General features: G+C 43.5%; 1 protein-coding gene across 1 annotated transcript in view; it reads right to left on the reverse strand.

Annotated features, from left to right (window-relative positions):
• The window catches only part of TES (testin LIM domain protein), a 28136-nt gene extending 9834 nt beyond the window's left edge, over positions 1-18302 (reverse strand). The window contains exons 1-4 of the mRNA XM_081929016.1: positions 18145-18302; positions 7036-7121; positions 2232-2484; positions 281-616 (exon numbers count right to left, since the gene is read on the reverse strand). Of these exons, the coding sequence (XP_081785142.1) occupies positions 281-616; positions 2232-2484; positions 7036-7121; positions 18145-18171 (702 nt within the window). The 5' untranslated portion in view covers positions 18172-18302. The remainder of the gene's footprint in view (positions 1-280; positions 617-2231; positions 2485-7035; positions 7122-18144) is intronic.
• Positions 18303-18503: the final 201 nt, after the last annotated feature.

Here is an 18503-nt window from a genome sequence, read left to right on the forward strand (position 1 = left end):
CAGTCACCTTTTAGCACGTACTGTGTTTTCCTTAGTGGAGGACCCAGAGGCTTTTCCCTTCTGCCCCTGTTGCTCTTTGCAGGCTGAAACAGTCAATAGTTTAAAAAGACTAAAATACTTAATAAATAAACCCTGTGCAAAGGATGCCGCAGCGTGAAATACCAGGCTAAACTAATACAAAACCCCATTGTTTTGCCACCCTTTACCGACAGTTCTGCTCCTGTTTGCAGCACACAAGACACACAGAGACGAAGACAAATAGACATATATGCCCACTTACATATTGGGGTGTCTTTGGACCAGCCAGTTTGTCTTCCATGGCTCCTACGGTGGCCGGGGTGCCTCTCTCCCCATTAGTCGGCACATCCTTCCCGGCAGCTTTGCCTTCCACTTCGCTCGGCAGCTTGACATCTCCCACCCCGAGAGCCTCGTTCTTGTATTTCTTCACAAACTGCTCCATCTGCTTCACCTCGTTAGGACTCAGCTCGTGGCATTTGGACGGATCCTGATCGTGTGCGGGCAGCTGCTTGGCCAACTGCTTCTTCCTGTACTGAGCACCTTCCGAGCCAGCCACGGGTTGCTTCTCCTTGGGAAGCATCTGCATATAATGTCTTGCCTAAAGAGTCCAGAGGGATTGCAAGAATTAGTTTATCAGATGCCCTTGGGATTCCTGCTTTTATAAACGGGGAGGGCGGCAGTGGGGAGGAAGGCAACCAAGGGGAGATTAACAGGGCTTAGCAGAAGTTGTTACTCTTCGGCGCGAACAGATACCAAGAAGTGGACAGCGAAACTGAAGGGATGTAACTCGGACTGAGAGTCGGAAGCTCACTGCAGGCGCATGCTTTTCAACAAAAAAATCCAGCCATTTACTCTGCTGCAGTAACAGCTTGAACAATGTTTAGCTAACACTGAATCTTTTCAGATCCTGACATTGCAAGAGCTTTCAGACTGCTAACTGCAATCTTTCTCACAGAGGGAAACCAGCATGTGAGGGTTGGAACTGAGACCGAAGGCTTTTTAGCTGGTTTAAATAACTTAAAATGAAATAAGGTACTGCAAGATATACATGAAAAACTGAAGAAAAATTACTTCTGCAAGCTGGAGTCTCTCCCCCCCCCCTTTGAAAATCCCTAAAACCCTCTTATGATTACAAAGCTGCACACACATCTCCAGCCTTCTGTTTTAGATCAGCCAGCAAGACACTACATAAACTTGACTCAAGATTGAAACATGCGCGGGGTTGGGCTGGGTGGGGAAGCCCAACAAGGCTATCCAACTATCGCATCTCGATGAGCCATTAATAAACCAAGGGGAGCTTTTCGCTTGGATCCCAGCTCTGAATTCGTTCTGACCATATACAGTAACAGAAATGTGCAAGCTTGAGTGCTTTTCTTCAGCTTTTAAACAATGACATAAATTGTGCAGGTTTTCCAACGCTATGTCCTGTTTCTGGAAGTATTCTTGAAAGGGCTCGTCTGGGAAGTCGTAAATCATCCTAAGTGGTGGCGAACATCTCTAATGCAAAGCTTTATCCTAGCCATTAACACGACCTCTTTCCTCCACCTCACCCCTCTTGCTTCCACAACCATCCTATTTCCATTGTGTGACTATTTTATAGCAATCAGAGACTTGCAAGGGGAGTTGACCACCAGACCCAACTTCATTATGTTTACATGGCTTATAGCGGGGAAGGAGTCCAGGGGCACTGGACTACATTTCCCATCTTGGACCACTGGCAATGCTATCGAAGGCTGATTGGAACTGGAGGGGTACCAGGGTTACTGAGATAATAATCCCATTTATATTTTCCTGTTGTTTTACATCAAAATATGGCCCCAATCCTGGGTGTTCTATACACTCCAATCCACCCCTCCCTCCATTTAAAGCAGGATTTCCCAAACTTGGGTCTCCAGCTGTTTTTTGGACTACAATTCCCATCATCCCTGATCACTGGTCCTGCTAACTAGGGGTGATGGGAGCTGTAGTAAAAAAAAAACATTTGGAGACCTAGGTTTGGGAAACCCTGGTTAAAAGGATACTATCTAGCAGTGGCGTAGCATGGGGGTGCAGGGGGGGCCGGGCACAACATCTGAGGGTTAGGGTTAGGGGGCGCAAATCCACGGGTTAGGGGGTGCAAATTACTTGCCTTGCCCCGGGCGCTGACAACCCACGCTACGCCACTGCCATCTAGTTTTCATAAAAGCTACCAAGACTGTATCATGATAGCTCACCAGGGTTTGATTCTGAACAGGAGGTGCCCATTCGTAAGTCACAGTATTGATGGACACGTTCTTCTTGGCAGCCACTGGATTAGTCAGTATCATAACATTGCGCTTATACATAGGGATCCCATCCGATTTCAGCTTTGCAATGAGGGTTGTATATTTTGTATCCTCAAAGAGCTTCCCCACTTTGCGGTCATCCTCGTTACTAGTGGGAACATCATGCTCCTCCTGCCCACACTTGCAGTTTCGACATATTTTCCTAGTGATTCAAGAGAAAAAGCACTGATTAGGCCATGTTCATATAAGTAAACAGAAACTGAGTGATCTCCTGCTATAGATATCATTCAGGAGGGCATAACCATAATTCTGCGAAAGTGTAGACTCAAGGAGAGGAAACCGCAGCTGCTTTGCTTCTCTAGGCAAATGCTGAGCTGTAAACAAAGAACCGACCTTGGTTGCAGCTCACAATTGTCTGGAGCGAGACAAACCACAAGCCCAGGTTCTGATGATGTGCTGAGCCAAACCATGGCTTAGCTCACAGAAGCAGCAAGACCAGTGAGGAGGAGCAAAAGGGCTGCAATCTCTTCTCTTGGCTGAGTGCTACACGCAAACTGGGTCACTGTCTGTGCTTAGAAGTAATTGCCTCAACTGTCCCTTCCCTGCTGAAAATGGAGCTTAGTGAAGTCACATGATGAATACGACAGATTCCTTTGCTGTATCATTTCCTAGGAAATAGCCCTTTTCTCTGAGGGACGGAAGAGCATTCTGGGAAGGTGGGCAGCAGCGTCAATATTACTCTGGTAACATTGATGTGAACAAGCAGCTCAACAGTGTGCTGTCCTTTGTTTTCATGAATACATTTTCCTCTTCCCTCCTTAGTATAAATAATCTGGGAGCAAAGGGGGCAGATTAATATCCTATATTCAGAAGCAGTTCTAGTTTTAAGACTATGGACCAAATGCTCTTATGCTGCTGCCTCTTTATAGAACAATATGCACTACAGTACTTCACTTACTTACATATTTGGGAAGCCCAACCCTGCTGTGTTTGGGGCCCTGGACTTCTGCCCTGGAGATCTACCCTGATGGCCTCAACACCTTTCTTTCCTCTGACTTCCTCAGGTTGCTGCATGTGGGTCTATCTTCACCCAATTTAGCCTCTCAACCACTCAAAGACACAGAGAGACTGCCTGGGCCATGGCCACCCAGTTTACTTTGTGGTCAAGTGGCAATTCTATCCTGGCTTTCCCTGGTTCTAGTCCAGCACTTTAACCACAACATCTCTCTGGCTCTTACATTACTAGTGTGGCATGTCATAACTCAGAGACAATACTGAGCTGGATAGATCAGTGGTCTGCTGCTTCAATACAAGATGGACATATCACGTGGGAGGTTTATCCCTCAGGACTGTGCCTCTCTGGAAGAAATCTGCACGGTTGCACAACCAAGGGCCTATAAACCAAGCTTTATGAGGAATAGTTGAGGGAGTTGGGTATGTTTAGCCTGGTAAAAAGGAGACTAAGAGGAGATATGATAGCCATGTTCAAATATCTAAAGGGTTGTCACAAGGAAGATGGAACAAACTTGCTTTCTCCTGCTTCAGAGGGTAGGATCTGAACCAACTGCTTCATGTTACTGCAGAATAGGATCCGGAACCTTGCATTAGATGTGCCAAGGTCACATGCAATAAGAGACTATCATAGCCATAGTTTTTACATAGTGGCAATATGAATTTTCCGGCAGGTATGTCAAGAATGCTCCAGTGTAACAGATTTCCACTCACAGCTGGCTTTATATTCTCACAGATGTTACACTCCCATCTAGTGGAAAAGAACATAATTGTACTGCAGACCCTAAAGGCATATTTGTTTTGCAGAAAGCTTTTCAGAGGCTTTTGTGCATATATATTCACTGGGTCATCTATCTATGGGGGGGTTGCAGGGGGGAAAGTCTAGGTTGGGTCATTCTGAAATTCCTGACAAACTACCTTCACAGTTAGAGAAGCTAACAGAGAACTTCTTTTAAAAATATGTCATGTATAAATACATATACGAAGAACCATAGAATTGTAGAGTTTGAGGGTCATCTAGCTCAATGTCTGCAATGCAGGAATCCTGGCCACAGCCAGCCCTGGGTGGACTTGAACCACCAACCTTCTGGCCACAGTTTATCTTGAAATGGGAAAGGTGGCAGATTCAGCAGAGCTCAACCTGGGATGCACACCAATTCCCAGCCAATGGCTTTATTAATCTGAATGGGGAGTCTTGTGTTTATTTAGTCTGCTGGAATAATGCTGATGTTGATTCATGTATTTTAAAAAATATGTACCTTCAGTGGTGGGTTTATGACCTGTGGGGTCCTTTGTGCAGACCTTTCGGGGGCCCACACATTAGTTTACCTTAATAAATGCGACTGTCTCAAAATTAGAGGAAATGATAATTATGTTTCTGCCTTTGCAGTGTGCTCCCTGCTCCCCAGACAACTTGGGAACACTTCTTGCTGTTGCCCAGACAGGGGGAAAAGATGAGGACAGGAATGGTGAATCTGAAATGGGTGCCCCCCCCAATAAAAAAAAAACCTTGGGCACAATCAGGAAAAAGAAGATGAGGATTATGGTGATGACCTGAAAGATCATCTCACTGCTGATATTCCCAGCTGATCACTGCACTCTACAGGTGAAGGCCTCTTGCAGGTACCATCTTATCAAGAGGACCAACCACACAATATACAAATCGGGCCTTTAGCGCTCTCACACCTACCCTTAGGAACTCCCTCCCTGTCAATATTCGACAGGTCCTGCTTCTGTTCTCTTTTTGGCACCTACTGAAGACTTTCTTCTTCCAACATGCCTTCCATTAGTTCAGGCTTTTTCCGCAGCCTGCACCTGTATTGGAATTGTCTTAATTTTTTATTGCTTTGTCGGGTGTTGTTTGCCACCCTGGGCTTCTTTCTGGAGGAAGGGCAAAATATAAATTTAATATACTAATAATACCTCTGCCAAGGGGTCCCCCTGCTCAACAACTTTGGAAAAATCTGACAGTAACAACAGTGGTGGTAACCAGTGCTGTTTTTCTAGAAAAAGAGGTGCGGAAACTCACCACGAATGCCTCCCTTGTTTTCTTATAATGACAGTGGTGCCCGCCTGAGAGATGGAACTGGTGGTAATAATGACGATGCAATAACCCACAAAAAGGTATGTTATTTAGAAAGGAATCTATTTTATTTCCTTTTTTCATTATTCTCCCTTACCTCTTATCCTTAATGGTAATAAAGCTTACAATACAACTTAAAGGTAAAGGGACCCCTGACCGTTAGGTCCAGTCGCGGATGACTCTGGGGTTGCGGCACTCACCTCGCTTTACTGGCCGAGGGAGCCGGCTTACAGCTTCTGGGTCATGTGGCCAGCATGACTAAGCCGCTTCTGGTGAACCAGAGCAGCACACGGAAACGCCGTTTACCTTCCAGCTGGAGCAGTACCTATTTATCTACTTGTACTGGTGTGCTTTCGGACTGCTTGGTTGGCAGGAGCTGGGACCGAACAACGGGAGCTCACCCCATCATGGGGATTCGAACCGCCGACCTTCTGATCGGCAAGCCCTAGGCTCAGTGATTTAGATCATAGTGCCACCCGCGTCCCACAATATAGCTTACAAGCTGTAATTAACTGGAAGATGGGGTTCATACACCACAAGGATTTGGTGCCTATATAAAAGATAGTTCTTCCACACACACACTTTGGAAAGGGAGACAAGGTAGCCCAGCAGTGGTCAGGGGAGCGACACAGCATGCAGTAAGTCCCAGACTGCTCAATCCATGGCATGCAGTATCAACACATTTGGCTCCTCAGCTAAATTCTATAGCAACACCAATCACCAGTAGCATTTCTTCACGGTACAGTCAAAAGTGTAATCTCATTGGAAGCAAGCCCAATAGAAATCAGCTGACTTCTAAGTAAGCAACTGTATAAAACATTAAATTGCCTCAAGGCTGGCCCAAGACATTTTGGCATCTTAGGCAGACCTCAAAATGGCGTTCTCCCTCCCTACCTTCCTACCAGGGAGGAAGTGGGTCAGGGAAGAGCCACATCAGGAACAAGGGTGGGTGAGGGAAAGAAAGGAAGATCGACAATGGGATTAGCTGCCCTGGTAGACTCTGCCGCCTGGGGCAGTCTCAACTCTCCTCATGGGTGAACCCACATTTTATTTATATGCTCATAAGACTCTGAAAGCTCTACTGTAGGGATCAGCAAACTTTTTCAGCAGGGGGCTGGTCCACTGTCCCTCAGACCCTGTGGGGGGCCGGACTATATATATATATATATTTGGGGGGGAATGAATTCCTATGCCCCACAAATAACCCAGAGATGCATTTTAAATAAAAGCACACATTCCACTCATGTAAAAACACACTGATTCCCAGACTGTCCACGGGCCGGATTTAGAAGGCGACTGGGCCGGATTCGGCCCCCAGGCCTTAGTTTGCCTACCCATGCTCTACTGCATGGGACCAAAGGTCCACCTAGCCAAGTATTCTGTTCTCATAGTACGGTAGCTTGTGAAAAGCCCACAGGTAAGATGTATGCACGATAGTATGGTGTCTTTCTCATATCCTTGAAAATGCTAGCATAACTCACGCTTGCTGCTCTAATCAGAATCAATTCCTTCATGTGTTAATTTTCCCCAATTTTGTCCATATATGTGATGTAGTTATGTCTGAACGAGTCAGTTTGCAGCCGAATGAGACCTGTGTTGTGCAGATACGCTTATCTGCAATAGAAATGTTTCAGTAAATCATGAAACCTCTCTTCTTACCTCCAGAAATGTAGCTCAAATCCTTCACATTTGTCTTTGCACTTCAAGCAAGGGGCCCCAGATCCTTCCTCATGTCCTAAGCCCATCTAGAGAAAAAAAACCCAACAGAGTTAAAAATATATATTTCCCAAGGAACATAGTATTATTTTTAAGAGTGCTTCAACTGGCAAACTTCCAAAAATCTATCTAAGATATAGGCAGGGGGAGATATCAACTTTCAACAAGATAATTCACTTGAAGCTGCATCATGGAAGCTTCACACCTTTCTTCCTAGCCCTGTAATTTCTAAATAATAGCTGGCTCTTTAATGCATTTGGCTTTGTGATAGCGGTAGTGATAGCAGGACACTGAAATAAGAAACATATGATTGGACCAGGGCTGGGTGATATATCAATATATCATCCAAAACCAGTTTGAAGTCCATATTGTGGTATCATTGTCATAGTTCTTGAACTGGCAATATATTGCAAATCAAGATGTGGGTGCAGGTGTGGTAGGCAAATATCACAATGTGGCATAAACCGTGAAGCCAGCCAATGCCTCTACAGAGCTCCATCCTTATTTCAGACTTTGTGATATATCAGTATATTGCGATGTTTAGCTGGTGATACACCACAAAGTTGAAAATAAGGTCTATCCTTATTTCAGACATTGAGATATTTCAGTATATCACACTGTTTAGCTGGCGATATATCACAAAGTTCAAAACCAGATATCACCCAACCATACCATTCACCTCTACATAGTTCCATTCTTATTTCAGACATCGTGATATATTGGTATATCACAATGTTTAGCTGGTGATATATTGAGATGTTGAAAACCAGATATTGCCCAGCCCTACTGAACCAGCTTCCCCCCTCCAGCGGTTTAGCAAGCCACTATGTAACACCTCCTGCCTCTGTTGAACAGCTCGCCTGGGCCACCTGCCACCAGTGGTGCTTGCTTGCTTGCCTGGCACACATTTGTCCTGCTGGAGTTGATGTGGCCACCTACTGGCTACTAGGCAACAGCCTGGTGTGACAACAGCCTTATGTTTCTATCAATATAGAAAGAAAAGACCACATGAAACTTATGTTCTGCAAGAGTGCTTCAGCAAGCAGAATTGTTGAGCAGAAAAGAAATGGCCAGTTTTCATGAAAATGAGTAATGGGCTGTAATGGTTGCCATCAATTTGATTTGATTTTAATTAATTTTTATAATGAAATGTTTCTAGAATGTTGCACTATTTTATTGTTGTTAGCCGCCCTGAGCCCAGCTTCGGCTGGGGAGGGCGGGATATAAATAAATTTTTTATTATTATTATTATTATTATTATTATTATTATTATTATTATTATGCCTTTGGCTGGCTATTCATGAGGGGACACAGGCTTTTGCCCCTGCATAAGTAAAAGCAGCAAGCTTCAAGGTGAAAGGGTCTCAGACATAATATTCATAATTATCATTACCACTTACCCAAAAGTGTATGTTGCAATTGCTAAATAATGCTTTACACCTGTGTGGAATTCTGACTGAACACCAAGCTCGCCTTTCAATACTCAAAAGTATAAGAAATCTGCCTGCATGCTTTTTCTTCTTCTTTTTTTTAAAGAGGATGGAATCAATTTATCCATAAATGGAATCATGGAAGAAAGTAAGACACATAGGTCATTTGAAATGTAGCCAAGAAGAGGTTTCTGGATGTCAGTTGCTAAAAATTCTAAAAAAACATCTGGCATTTCAAATACGCCCAGTTTGATTTCAAGGCAGTCTGCGAACGAAAAGCATTACAAGTCTACTGATTGAAGTCATCTGCTTCACAATGCCTTCACGACTAAAATATTACTTCAGAGCAAAGTGTTATAAATGGTTGCAGGCCAGCCTCATGTTTGAAAAAGAAATCTTGCTTTAATCAGCTTGGAATGTTTCTAGGGACTCAAAAGCTGGCTCTTTTTTATATTAAAGAGCACTGACCAAACCTCAGCTTCCTGGCTGCTGCCAATCAAATGTCTGGGGAAACAGAAGTGCTGAATATCATCTCTCCCTCTCAAGAAGAAGAAGAAGATCTGCACCATCAAATAATGTATTCATATGCTGCATGTTCTTACTGGAGGCTAAGATTTGAAGGGGAAATTACTGGGTGGGGAGGAACAAATTCTGAGAGGAATTGTCACCTGTCACTTAATATAATGGTGGCCAACACACAGAATGCAGCCACAATGACAGTGTCACATGTCCTGCTGCAAAAGGACGTGGTGGCATCATATGCTGGCATCCTCGTGTGGCTACACAGTGCTACAGAGATGCAATGCCAATCAGGTGTGCTTCTAGACTCTTAGAGACACAACATCAGGAATATATGATCAGGTGCCCACAATTCCTCTCGCTCCTGGCAAATGTCCCTGGCCTGAGGAGGACTGCCAGTAGATCCAATCTAGTGTTGAATCTTGAACACCCACGGGCAGTGGTGAAGAGAAACCAAGGCAAAGATGCACAACCACACAGCTCACACAGATGCCTTCAGATACAAGCAAGTGGATATTCTTTGTTCTTTTGGCCCAACACCAAGATCCAGGACCGAGGGCCTTCTGGTGGTTCTCTCACTGCGAGGAGCGAAGCTACAGAGAGCCTTCTTGGTAGTGGCACCCACTCAGTGGAACGTCCTCCCATCAGATGTCAAAGAGACATGTAGCTATACAATCTTTAGAAGACATCTGAACGCCTGTATAGGGAAGCTTTTTAATGTGTGATGTTTTACTATGTTTTTATATGTGCTGGAAGCCACCCAGAGCAACTGGGGCAATCCAGTCATCTGGTACTACTATCTTACTTGGCTACGAGTGTTTACCAAGAAAGACGACGCCTACAACTAGTAATAATAATGGGGAAATATACACAAAGAGGTTCCCCTTTTCAATGCCCTGCCAAATGCACAGATGTTGGAAGGGAGTGGAGTGGAACTGACCTTCTGTAAATCACATGTACAGTGGTACCTCAGGTTACATATGCTTCAGGTTACAGACTCCGTTAACCCAGAAATAATACCTCGGGTTAAGAACTTTGCTTCAGGATGAGAACAGAAATTGTGCTCTAGTGGTGCAGCGGCAGCAGGAGGCCCCATTAGCTAAAGTGGTACCTCAGGTTAAGAACAGTTTCAGGTTAAGAACGGACCTCTGGAACGAATTAAGTACTTAACCCGAGGTACCACTGTATATTCTAACACTTAAGCGGCTGTCGGAACCAGCAGCTGTTATGCGCAGGAGATTTTCGTGCAGGTGAGCCTCAGTGTGACTGTGGCCTTAACCAAACCCTTCTAACATTTATCCGTAACAAGACCATATGCATAGCTAGCTGGCACTAGACCATACATGTACTGGCAACATGGACTGGCTGAGGGAGTCAGGGAACAGGAAGAAGCCTCAAATTCAGCAGGGAACTGCTTTTACTTAGGCTTCACTTTTTCAGCATTCTTCCAAACAAATGATATATATAAAAAAGAACGCTGTCAGGCATCTTAAGCCCAGTATCTCTGGTCCATGCTTTCTGAGTGCACACAAATCCTGGTGGGGCTTCCCATTGACTTTATTTGTGGAAATAGGTCTGCATAAGCGACAGGGATGCATGCAAATATTTGTTTCAGGCAAAGAAGCTGAATCCCATGTGCACCTCAGGCCTGGTGCACCACATTGGGAATGAGTGGGAGCTATGAATTGGGAAAACTCTGGTTCAAACCTGCGCTCAGCACTGGGAAAGCCTTGGGCAAACCACCACTTCTCAGCTTCATCTATAAAATGGGGATAACCATATTAGCTTGTTTTACAGGGCTGTTCTAAGGGCTACCGAGGGAATGTATATAAAGCCTCAATAGGTGTATTAAAATCATATATTGCAATGAAACACAGCACCAATGCAAGAGGTTAGAAATGTTTCTAACGGACAAAAGGCAACTATTAAGGCCTAGTTGGTATTAAAACGTGTTATTTAATTTTATTGCTTTACATTTTGATTTTGTGACTTTATGATTCCTACCCCCCTGCTGCCCCACACAGAAAGCTACCCAGGCCATCTTTGAGAGAATTCCCACACATATAAGGGAATTCTGGTCTATCTTGCTAATGAGCAATTTTGACAATTACAAAATATAGAATTAATTTCGCTGGTACAAAATTACCCGAATGGCTAAGAATGTTGTCCTGTTATAAAAAAAAACCCAGGACTTTTTCCATTTTGTCCCATTTTCAATTGGTCTGTTGAACTGGGAAGATTTATTGAAATGGTGACTGGATGTTGATTTTCACTTTGAACTGGTTTCCAAGGCAGCCGCCGCAAAACAACAAGGATCAAGAAATGCCCTGCAAGAAATGCCAAGTGGCATTTTGCAGTAAACAAACGGAACAGAAACTTTTACTTCTGCATATAAAGTGAGTGCTGCTTGCAATACAGGATTTTTAGCAAGTTGTCTCATTGCCTATTTTCATTGTTCAGGCACATCCCAGAATTTACCTCCTCTCAAAAAAAAAACCCTTTTAAAAAAGGCAGACACATACCATTCTTCTTTAAAGAGTCTGAATGGGAATGTTCCCCCCTTATTTTCCAAAAGGACGCAAATTTCTCTGCTTCAGTGCCAGCCTCTCCTTTCCTGAGGCAAACTATGTGATCACAGCATGCAAATGGGACCGCGAGGCAGTGACCTACTGACACGTTTTTATGGAGTTCACCAATGTCACAGACAGGGCAGAGCGAATTCTAACTCGGAACAAAGGTTTAACTAACAGGGGCTCAATAAAGCACCAACTGTATAGCTCTCGGCATCTCCATGGTGAAGTTAATGGGAAAGACAGACACTGGGGAAAATCACAACCTCCGTCAAACACATGGAATTATACGCAGAGATTCCTGCATTGCAGGGGGTTGGACTAGATGACCCTGAGGGTCCCTTCCAACTCTGCAATTCTATGATTCTATCTATAAAAAGAGATAGAATCAGGTAGCAGCTGTATATGTGGGAGAGATTAGCCTAATGTTAAAGGCACATGAATGCACTCAGTGAATTAGGCATTACGACTGTATTTTGCAATTACTCAAGCTCTAACCTCTGAGGCACTCAGGCTTTGGGAAAGAGAATTATGAGCAATTTATTCTGGGCAGGCAGAAGAAGATTTTCCCAGAGATTGTTTATTTCAAGCTCATTGTCAAGAACCAAGAACCCTTCTTTATGGGACATGAAATCTCACACAGATGCTATGTATATCATCTTACCTCCCTATCTCATCCCATTTTACCACATACCCAAAATAAATATCTTGCCATTTCTCTTCGCTGCATTATTCACCTACAGATGAAATAAAGACAACCCAAGAGGCCTGCCTTTAGTATCTAGGAGTTCACTTCTAACCTTTCTGCTTCAGGTTAACTTTTCAATGCAAGCATGGAGACATTCAAGGAAATTTGGCTGCAATCCTATTTACCTACTTACCTCAAAATAGGCTCCACTGAACTCACTGAGACTTCTGAGTAGACATGTGAAGGATTGCAATGTTAGAAAGTTCCTTTCTGGGATACAGAAGGCCTACGAATCCTCAAATCAAAGGGAGATAATGTGGTGCTGCTAGATGTTGTTAGACTCCAGCACTCATCGACCTGTCTGATGGTTAGGGATAATGGGAGTTATAGCCCAACAATATCCGAAGGGTACCACACTGGCTACCCATTCTTAATGTTTCCATTTGCATCTTGAGTTTTGTGCAGGTATTCCTTGATCCCTCCACAGGAAAGGTACCTTACAGGAATACATTGGAACAACTTTTTTAAAAAATTAAAAAGAGCCAGCAAGGAAGTGACCAAACACAAAACTTATATTTATTCATTTGTATATTCAAGGCAGCTCAGAAAATTCTTTAAAATGTGATCCCAGGAAACATGAGAAGGGAAATAATAAAGGTTGATTGCCTATATATCATATAATCTCTTTACCACTGAATCCTTCTCAATTCCAGCTTGGTGCAATGTCTTCAACAACTGTTTGAAGAGCGACAGGGAATTATGCTCCTAATTTCTCCCCTGCCGCATTACCGTCTTCCCAGCTACTTTTCTCTTGTTCTTTTTTGTGTAGAACCAGAAAGTCTTGATAAAAAATGAAGCATGCACCACATCTATAAAGAAGTAGTCACCTTTGTCTGCAATGTCATTTTTGAAAATGAACATGCTCTATGAAGCAATTAAGAGCTATAATAGGAGTACATTCTCATTCAGCTCATAGGCTGGCTTTGAATTAAGGTAAAGTATGTTCCAGTGAAAAAACCAAGTTATGGAATTTATGAAGAGAGCAAAGCGGCAGCTTTCAAAGATGGGAGAACCAGATGGATGTTTTTCAGATGTACTTTTCCACAGGTCTTCAGATTTCACACAAGATCAGGTAATGAGAAGAAGGTCTCAAGCCTGATATTTATGTTCACCATTGCATCAGGAAGCCTGAAATCACAGAGCATCAAAGCTCTCTGTTGGCCACAGTTAATGGAGTCAGTTTTCACCAGGACAAAACTACCAAAGAGCATCACTGAGATCAAAGGGGATGCACAGTTTTGCCTATTAGGATGTGCTCAGTTGCCAGGACTGGAACGGATTAATCCACCTCACATTAAATTTCTTAAAATTTAGTAAGTGGGTTGGTTCCAACTAATGGCAGGGACAACGTTTACGAAGAAGAGTTTCCTACCAACATACTACATGTTCTCTTCTATTTTTCTGGCCTCCAGATTACAGCGATACTTATACAACTACCACATAGCTTATGCCAACACTGGCATGTGTTTATCCTTACTACATTTTATCTTCTTCTGGAACGGGATCTCTTAAATCTTTCATAAACATTTATTTCCATTTATTTCTAAACAAAGAGGTTGCAGATGGCTGCGTAAGAGAGTGAATATATCATTCACAAATTTCTGTTCCTGGCCAAGGCCTGGACACAGTTTCTTGTTCTCCACAACAACAGCTATTCTTGTACAGTGGTACCTTGGTTTACGAACTTAATCCGTTCCGGAAGTCCGTTCTTAAACCAAGGCATGCTTTCCCATAGCAGCAGGGGACTCAATTTAAAAATGGAACACACTCAACAGGAAGCGAAACATATTCTTATTCCAAGGCAAAGTTCACAAACCAAAACACCTACTTCCGGGTTTGCAGCATTCTTAATCCAAGTTGTTCATAAACTAAGCCGTTCTTAAACCAAGCTACCACTGTAGCCTGTATAACACACTCCTGCAGGTAACATACCCACCTGAAAACATTTTCCAGGGTCTCAACAGATTTGTTTAAATGACAGATATGTGGTCTCTTATAATTTTCTGTAATCCCAAAACCTAACTGAAAGAGTCATACTTCCTCTAAGTGTGTGTGTGTGTGTGTGTGTGTGTGTGTGTGTGTGTGTTAACAAAAGCTGGACAACAGATTGACTACTTCAGCCCAATGCTTGCTAATTGTAACATCAAAGAAGCAAGCATACATTTATTCTTCCATGTAAAATATTCTGAAGATATATATGATGATGGAAAGAGCTATGTTGCTAAGCTATCACTTTCAGTTTTAAACTGCCCTTTAAAGTGGCCTTTTGGGCAACAATTAAATATACAGTACCTTTATGAAGTGTCACAAAAAAGTTGGCTTGTAGCCATAGACACTGGAAGTTGAATGCAACACAAAAAACATCAGCAAGTTTCCTGGAGTTCCTTTCACTTGTGTGACACTGACCAATTATCTGAGACCTCTTTCATATACTAAAGGAGAAGCAGTGACATCTGAAAAACTAATATGGAGCAGATTATTTACATTCTTGAAGAAATACATGAGTATAAAGTTGAATCCATTAACTATACTCCTTCCCTGATCATGTTTCCAGTGAATATACATTCCTTTTTGTGCAAATTTACCACCACCCTACATGAAGTTCTGGCTAACCAGGATATTAAGAAATTTCCCCTCTATTTCATTTATTGAGATAGCTCACGCAGATTCAAAGTATTTATATTGAAAGTTCAGATGTGAACTGGATGGCGTTGGTGCATATGGAGTTCTACAGGTGTGTGACACAAGAACTGTTGCATTTATAGACTGGTAGCTCAAGTTCATGCTCTGCATGGACTCATTTGGTTTCCCTGGAAAAACAGTCACAATCTGGCCTATTTCTAGTGCTACAATAAGTATCCACACAAACCCCTGTGTTGCAAAAGAGAACGTCAACAATGTTTAGAGAATTCTTTCAGACAGTAACAAGTTCAATGAATATATACTGAGCAGTGACTACAATATTACATGAGCACTGCTCCACAGCATTTTATATTTTCATTCACATATCTTCATTCGAAATAAGATGGGTTTATGAAACAATCTTATATGCTCCCACCACGCCGATGAAGATCTACAGGACAGCAGTCAATATCCGGAATCTCTGTTCATTATATTACAAAGTTGGAATTTATGTTGGACATTATATTACAAAGTTTAAAGGCTTTCAGAGACTTTGAGTCTAAGATTTCATTTTGAACTTGTTATTATTTGAAAGAATTCTATAAAGATTGTCTATTATGTATGTATATGGCCATCGTGTTGCCCAAACATTGTTGACTATTTCTAGTGCTGCCAGAGCCTGGCATTGGGACCTGAAACTCATCCTTCACCCAACCTGATGCCCTTCAGATGTTCTGGACTGCAACTCCCATCAACCTCAGTCAGCATGGCCAATGGTCAGAGATGATGGGAGTTATGGCCCAAAACATCTGAAGGGTGCTAGGCTTGGGAAGGCTGTTCATGCAGCCTGGGGCTCAAGCACTCAGGTTCCCTTCTTTCTTATATTCTCACTCTTCCAAAAGAAATAGCAAAATAAGACTGCGCAAATAGACTATTAGCGTACATCAACAGTGCACACCAACATCCAATCTATTCACCAGCTTTCACTGCTGTGGGCTACAAAAAGTGAATGGAAGAACTATTTGAGCACCAGGCCATGAACCATTGTTGTTTCGCTGCCCTGGAGCAATTGTAGGTTCTGGTAGGCTCCCCAGGTCTGGAGCTTGTAAGGTTACGTATTTCACTGGCAGACTTTGGGCTCTCAAATTTCAGTGGTGCCCTGTGCGATGCTGAAATTCGGGCCCTCCAGCACTTGCACCCCATTCTATGCGCCCCCTATGGTCGACCCATTCATGCCACCCTAAAACCGCCTCTGCTTACTTCATAGGAATGTGATATAACTCCACAGTAGGTTGACTTCAGTGTGTAGACCCTTCCTTCTTTCCTCTGATAATGTGTGCGGTTTATCAATAGGCTTTTAAACTTAACAGAGCAAAGAGTGCATGCTCAGGGTGCATAACAGCTAAGGTGTGCTCTTTTATAGAAAGGTTTGCTGCTGATGGCGATCACGTTAGCACATGTGGGGATCCACTAAGAGAAGGTCAGCAGTGCACCCAAGTGGATTGTGTAGCTGAATGAGAATTAAGTAAAAACAGAGGTACCTCGGGTTACAGACGCTTCAGGTTACAGACACTTCAGGTTACAGTTCTACGCTAACCCAGAAATAGTACCTCGGGTTAAGAACTTTGCTTCAGGATGAGAACAGAAATTGCGCAGCGGCGGCACAGCCACAGCGGCAGGCCCCATAAGCTAAAGTGGTGCTTCAGGTTAAGAACAGTTTCAGGTTAAGTACGGACCTCCGGAACAAATTAAGTACTTAACCTGAGGTCCCACTGTAGAATAAATCAACAATAATAAGAATGTTAAAGGAACATTTTAAAAAGCATTAAAATGTTTTAAATAACATTTTAAATAACATCACAGCACCGGAATGTTCATACGTTCTGGCCCTCTCTAAGGTAGAACCTATCCCAGCAAGAAGTCAGAGATGAATTCCTGTCATTAATGACTAGAGCAGAAATGTCTCTATTTCCCCATCTTCTACCTTATTTTGGCACCTATGCACACCATAAAATTGAATAAAAGCGTGCAACAAACCTACTTCAGTTGAGCACATATTTTGTTCCAGCTTTAGAAAATGCCTACTCAGTTAAGACTTGGCTTTTCTAAAACAGCCTGCCTCCTTCAACAATTCTGAGTAACCAAAGCAGAGTATTTCGTTCCAAACAGCTCAGGTGCTGCAAAGATTCAAGTTTCCGTCCTAAACTTACAGAATAAAAATGGTAAAAGAGGTGAAAGCCTTAGGGAGTTGCACTGCTTCACATAACTAGAGAACACTTAAAAGAGATCTGCTTGTCCCTACATATAGAACTGTACACACTAACGCAGAATCCATCACAGCAAGCACAGATTAACTCCTGTTTGGTAATATTTGGGCATATCTAGAGAACAAAGAATCTGAATTTTGGGGAGGGGAAAAACCACCTGGAAGGACTGGCGGAGTGGGAGATTGTGCTAGGGACAGGAACCTAACATTTTCTTCATTTTCTCTTGTCATTCAGACTTTACTGTATACTTTTGGTTTTATTTTCGGCACAGATCTCCCAGACTCATAGAATCATAGAACTGTAGAGTTGGCAGGGACCCGGGGCTCATCTAGTCCAACCTCCTGCAATGCAGGAATCTTTTACCCAACCCCTGAGCCTGAGCTTCAGAGTCTCATGCTCCACCGACTGAATGAACGCACTTTTACCTACTTACTAGGGAGTACGCCCCATTAAACACACAACGACCTAGTTTTGAGTAAACGTAGGTAGGACTTGCCCTGCCAGGATTGTGGAACCTACCGGTAACCACAGTCTCAGCCAAATCCCTCCGGGCCAATGCTTTTAAAAACAAAAACAAAAATATTCGCATAGTAGCAAAATAAATAAATAAATAAATAATAATAATAATAATAATAATAATAATAATAATATCTCTGCAGCAGCGCCCTCTCCCCTTCAATATTACGAAGGAGGCGCAATCTACTATCCAAGGATGAACTTGAGACGGAGAGGGGTGTGTGGGGGGCGGGAATAGGTTTGGGATCTTACAAACCGAGGAGGAGAACAATAGCAGGCAGCCAGCAGGAGTGTCAGGGGCGTTGGCCAGCGCGGACAGGTAACTTTAGCCGCCCTCGCTCCCTCCGCGCCCGCGCTGAAGTTGCGCGCTGCTTCCTTACCTTCTTGATCTTGCTTTCCAGATCCATGTTGGATCCGCAGCGCGCACACGCGAGATCCGGGGCGAGGGAGACACTCAGAGCACAAATGCCCTCCTCCTCCCTCCTGCTGTTGCTCCCTGACAGTCGGATGTGGTTAGAAAGGAAATGAGCGCAGGGAGGCTCACTTCGCTGGCTCGCTCGACCCGGGCAGCTCCAGCTGCAAGCGAGCGCGCTCAAACTTCCGCTCTCCTGCGGCAGCGGCGAAAGGAACAAAGGAGGCCCGGCAGCCAATGGGCGCGCAGCTGCTCGCAGGTCCGAGAGCCAATCGCGACGCCCACCAGCCCCAGACCTTTGCGCCAGAGAAGGGGCGGCTCTTGCGC

Source organism: Podarcis melisellensis, assembly GCF_964234715.1.
Source record: "Podarcis melisellensis genome assembly, chromosome: 10".
In the NCBI taxonomy this organism is placed as follows: Eukaryota; Metazoa; Chordata; class Lepidosauria; order Squamata; family Lacertidae; genus Podarcis; species Podarcis melisellensis.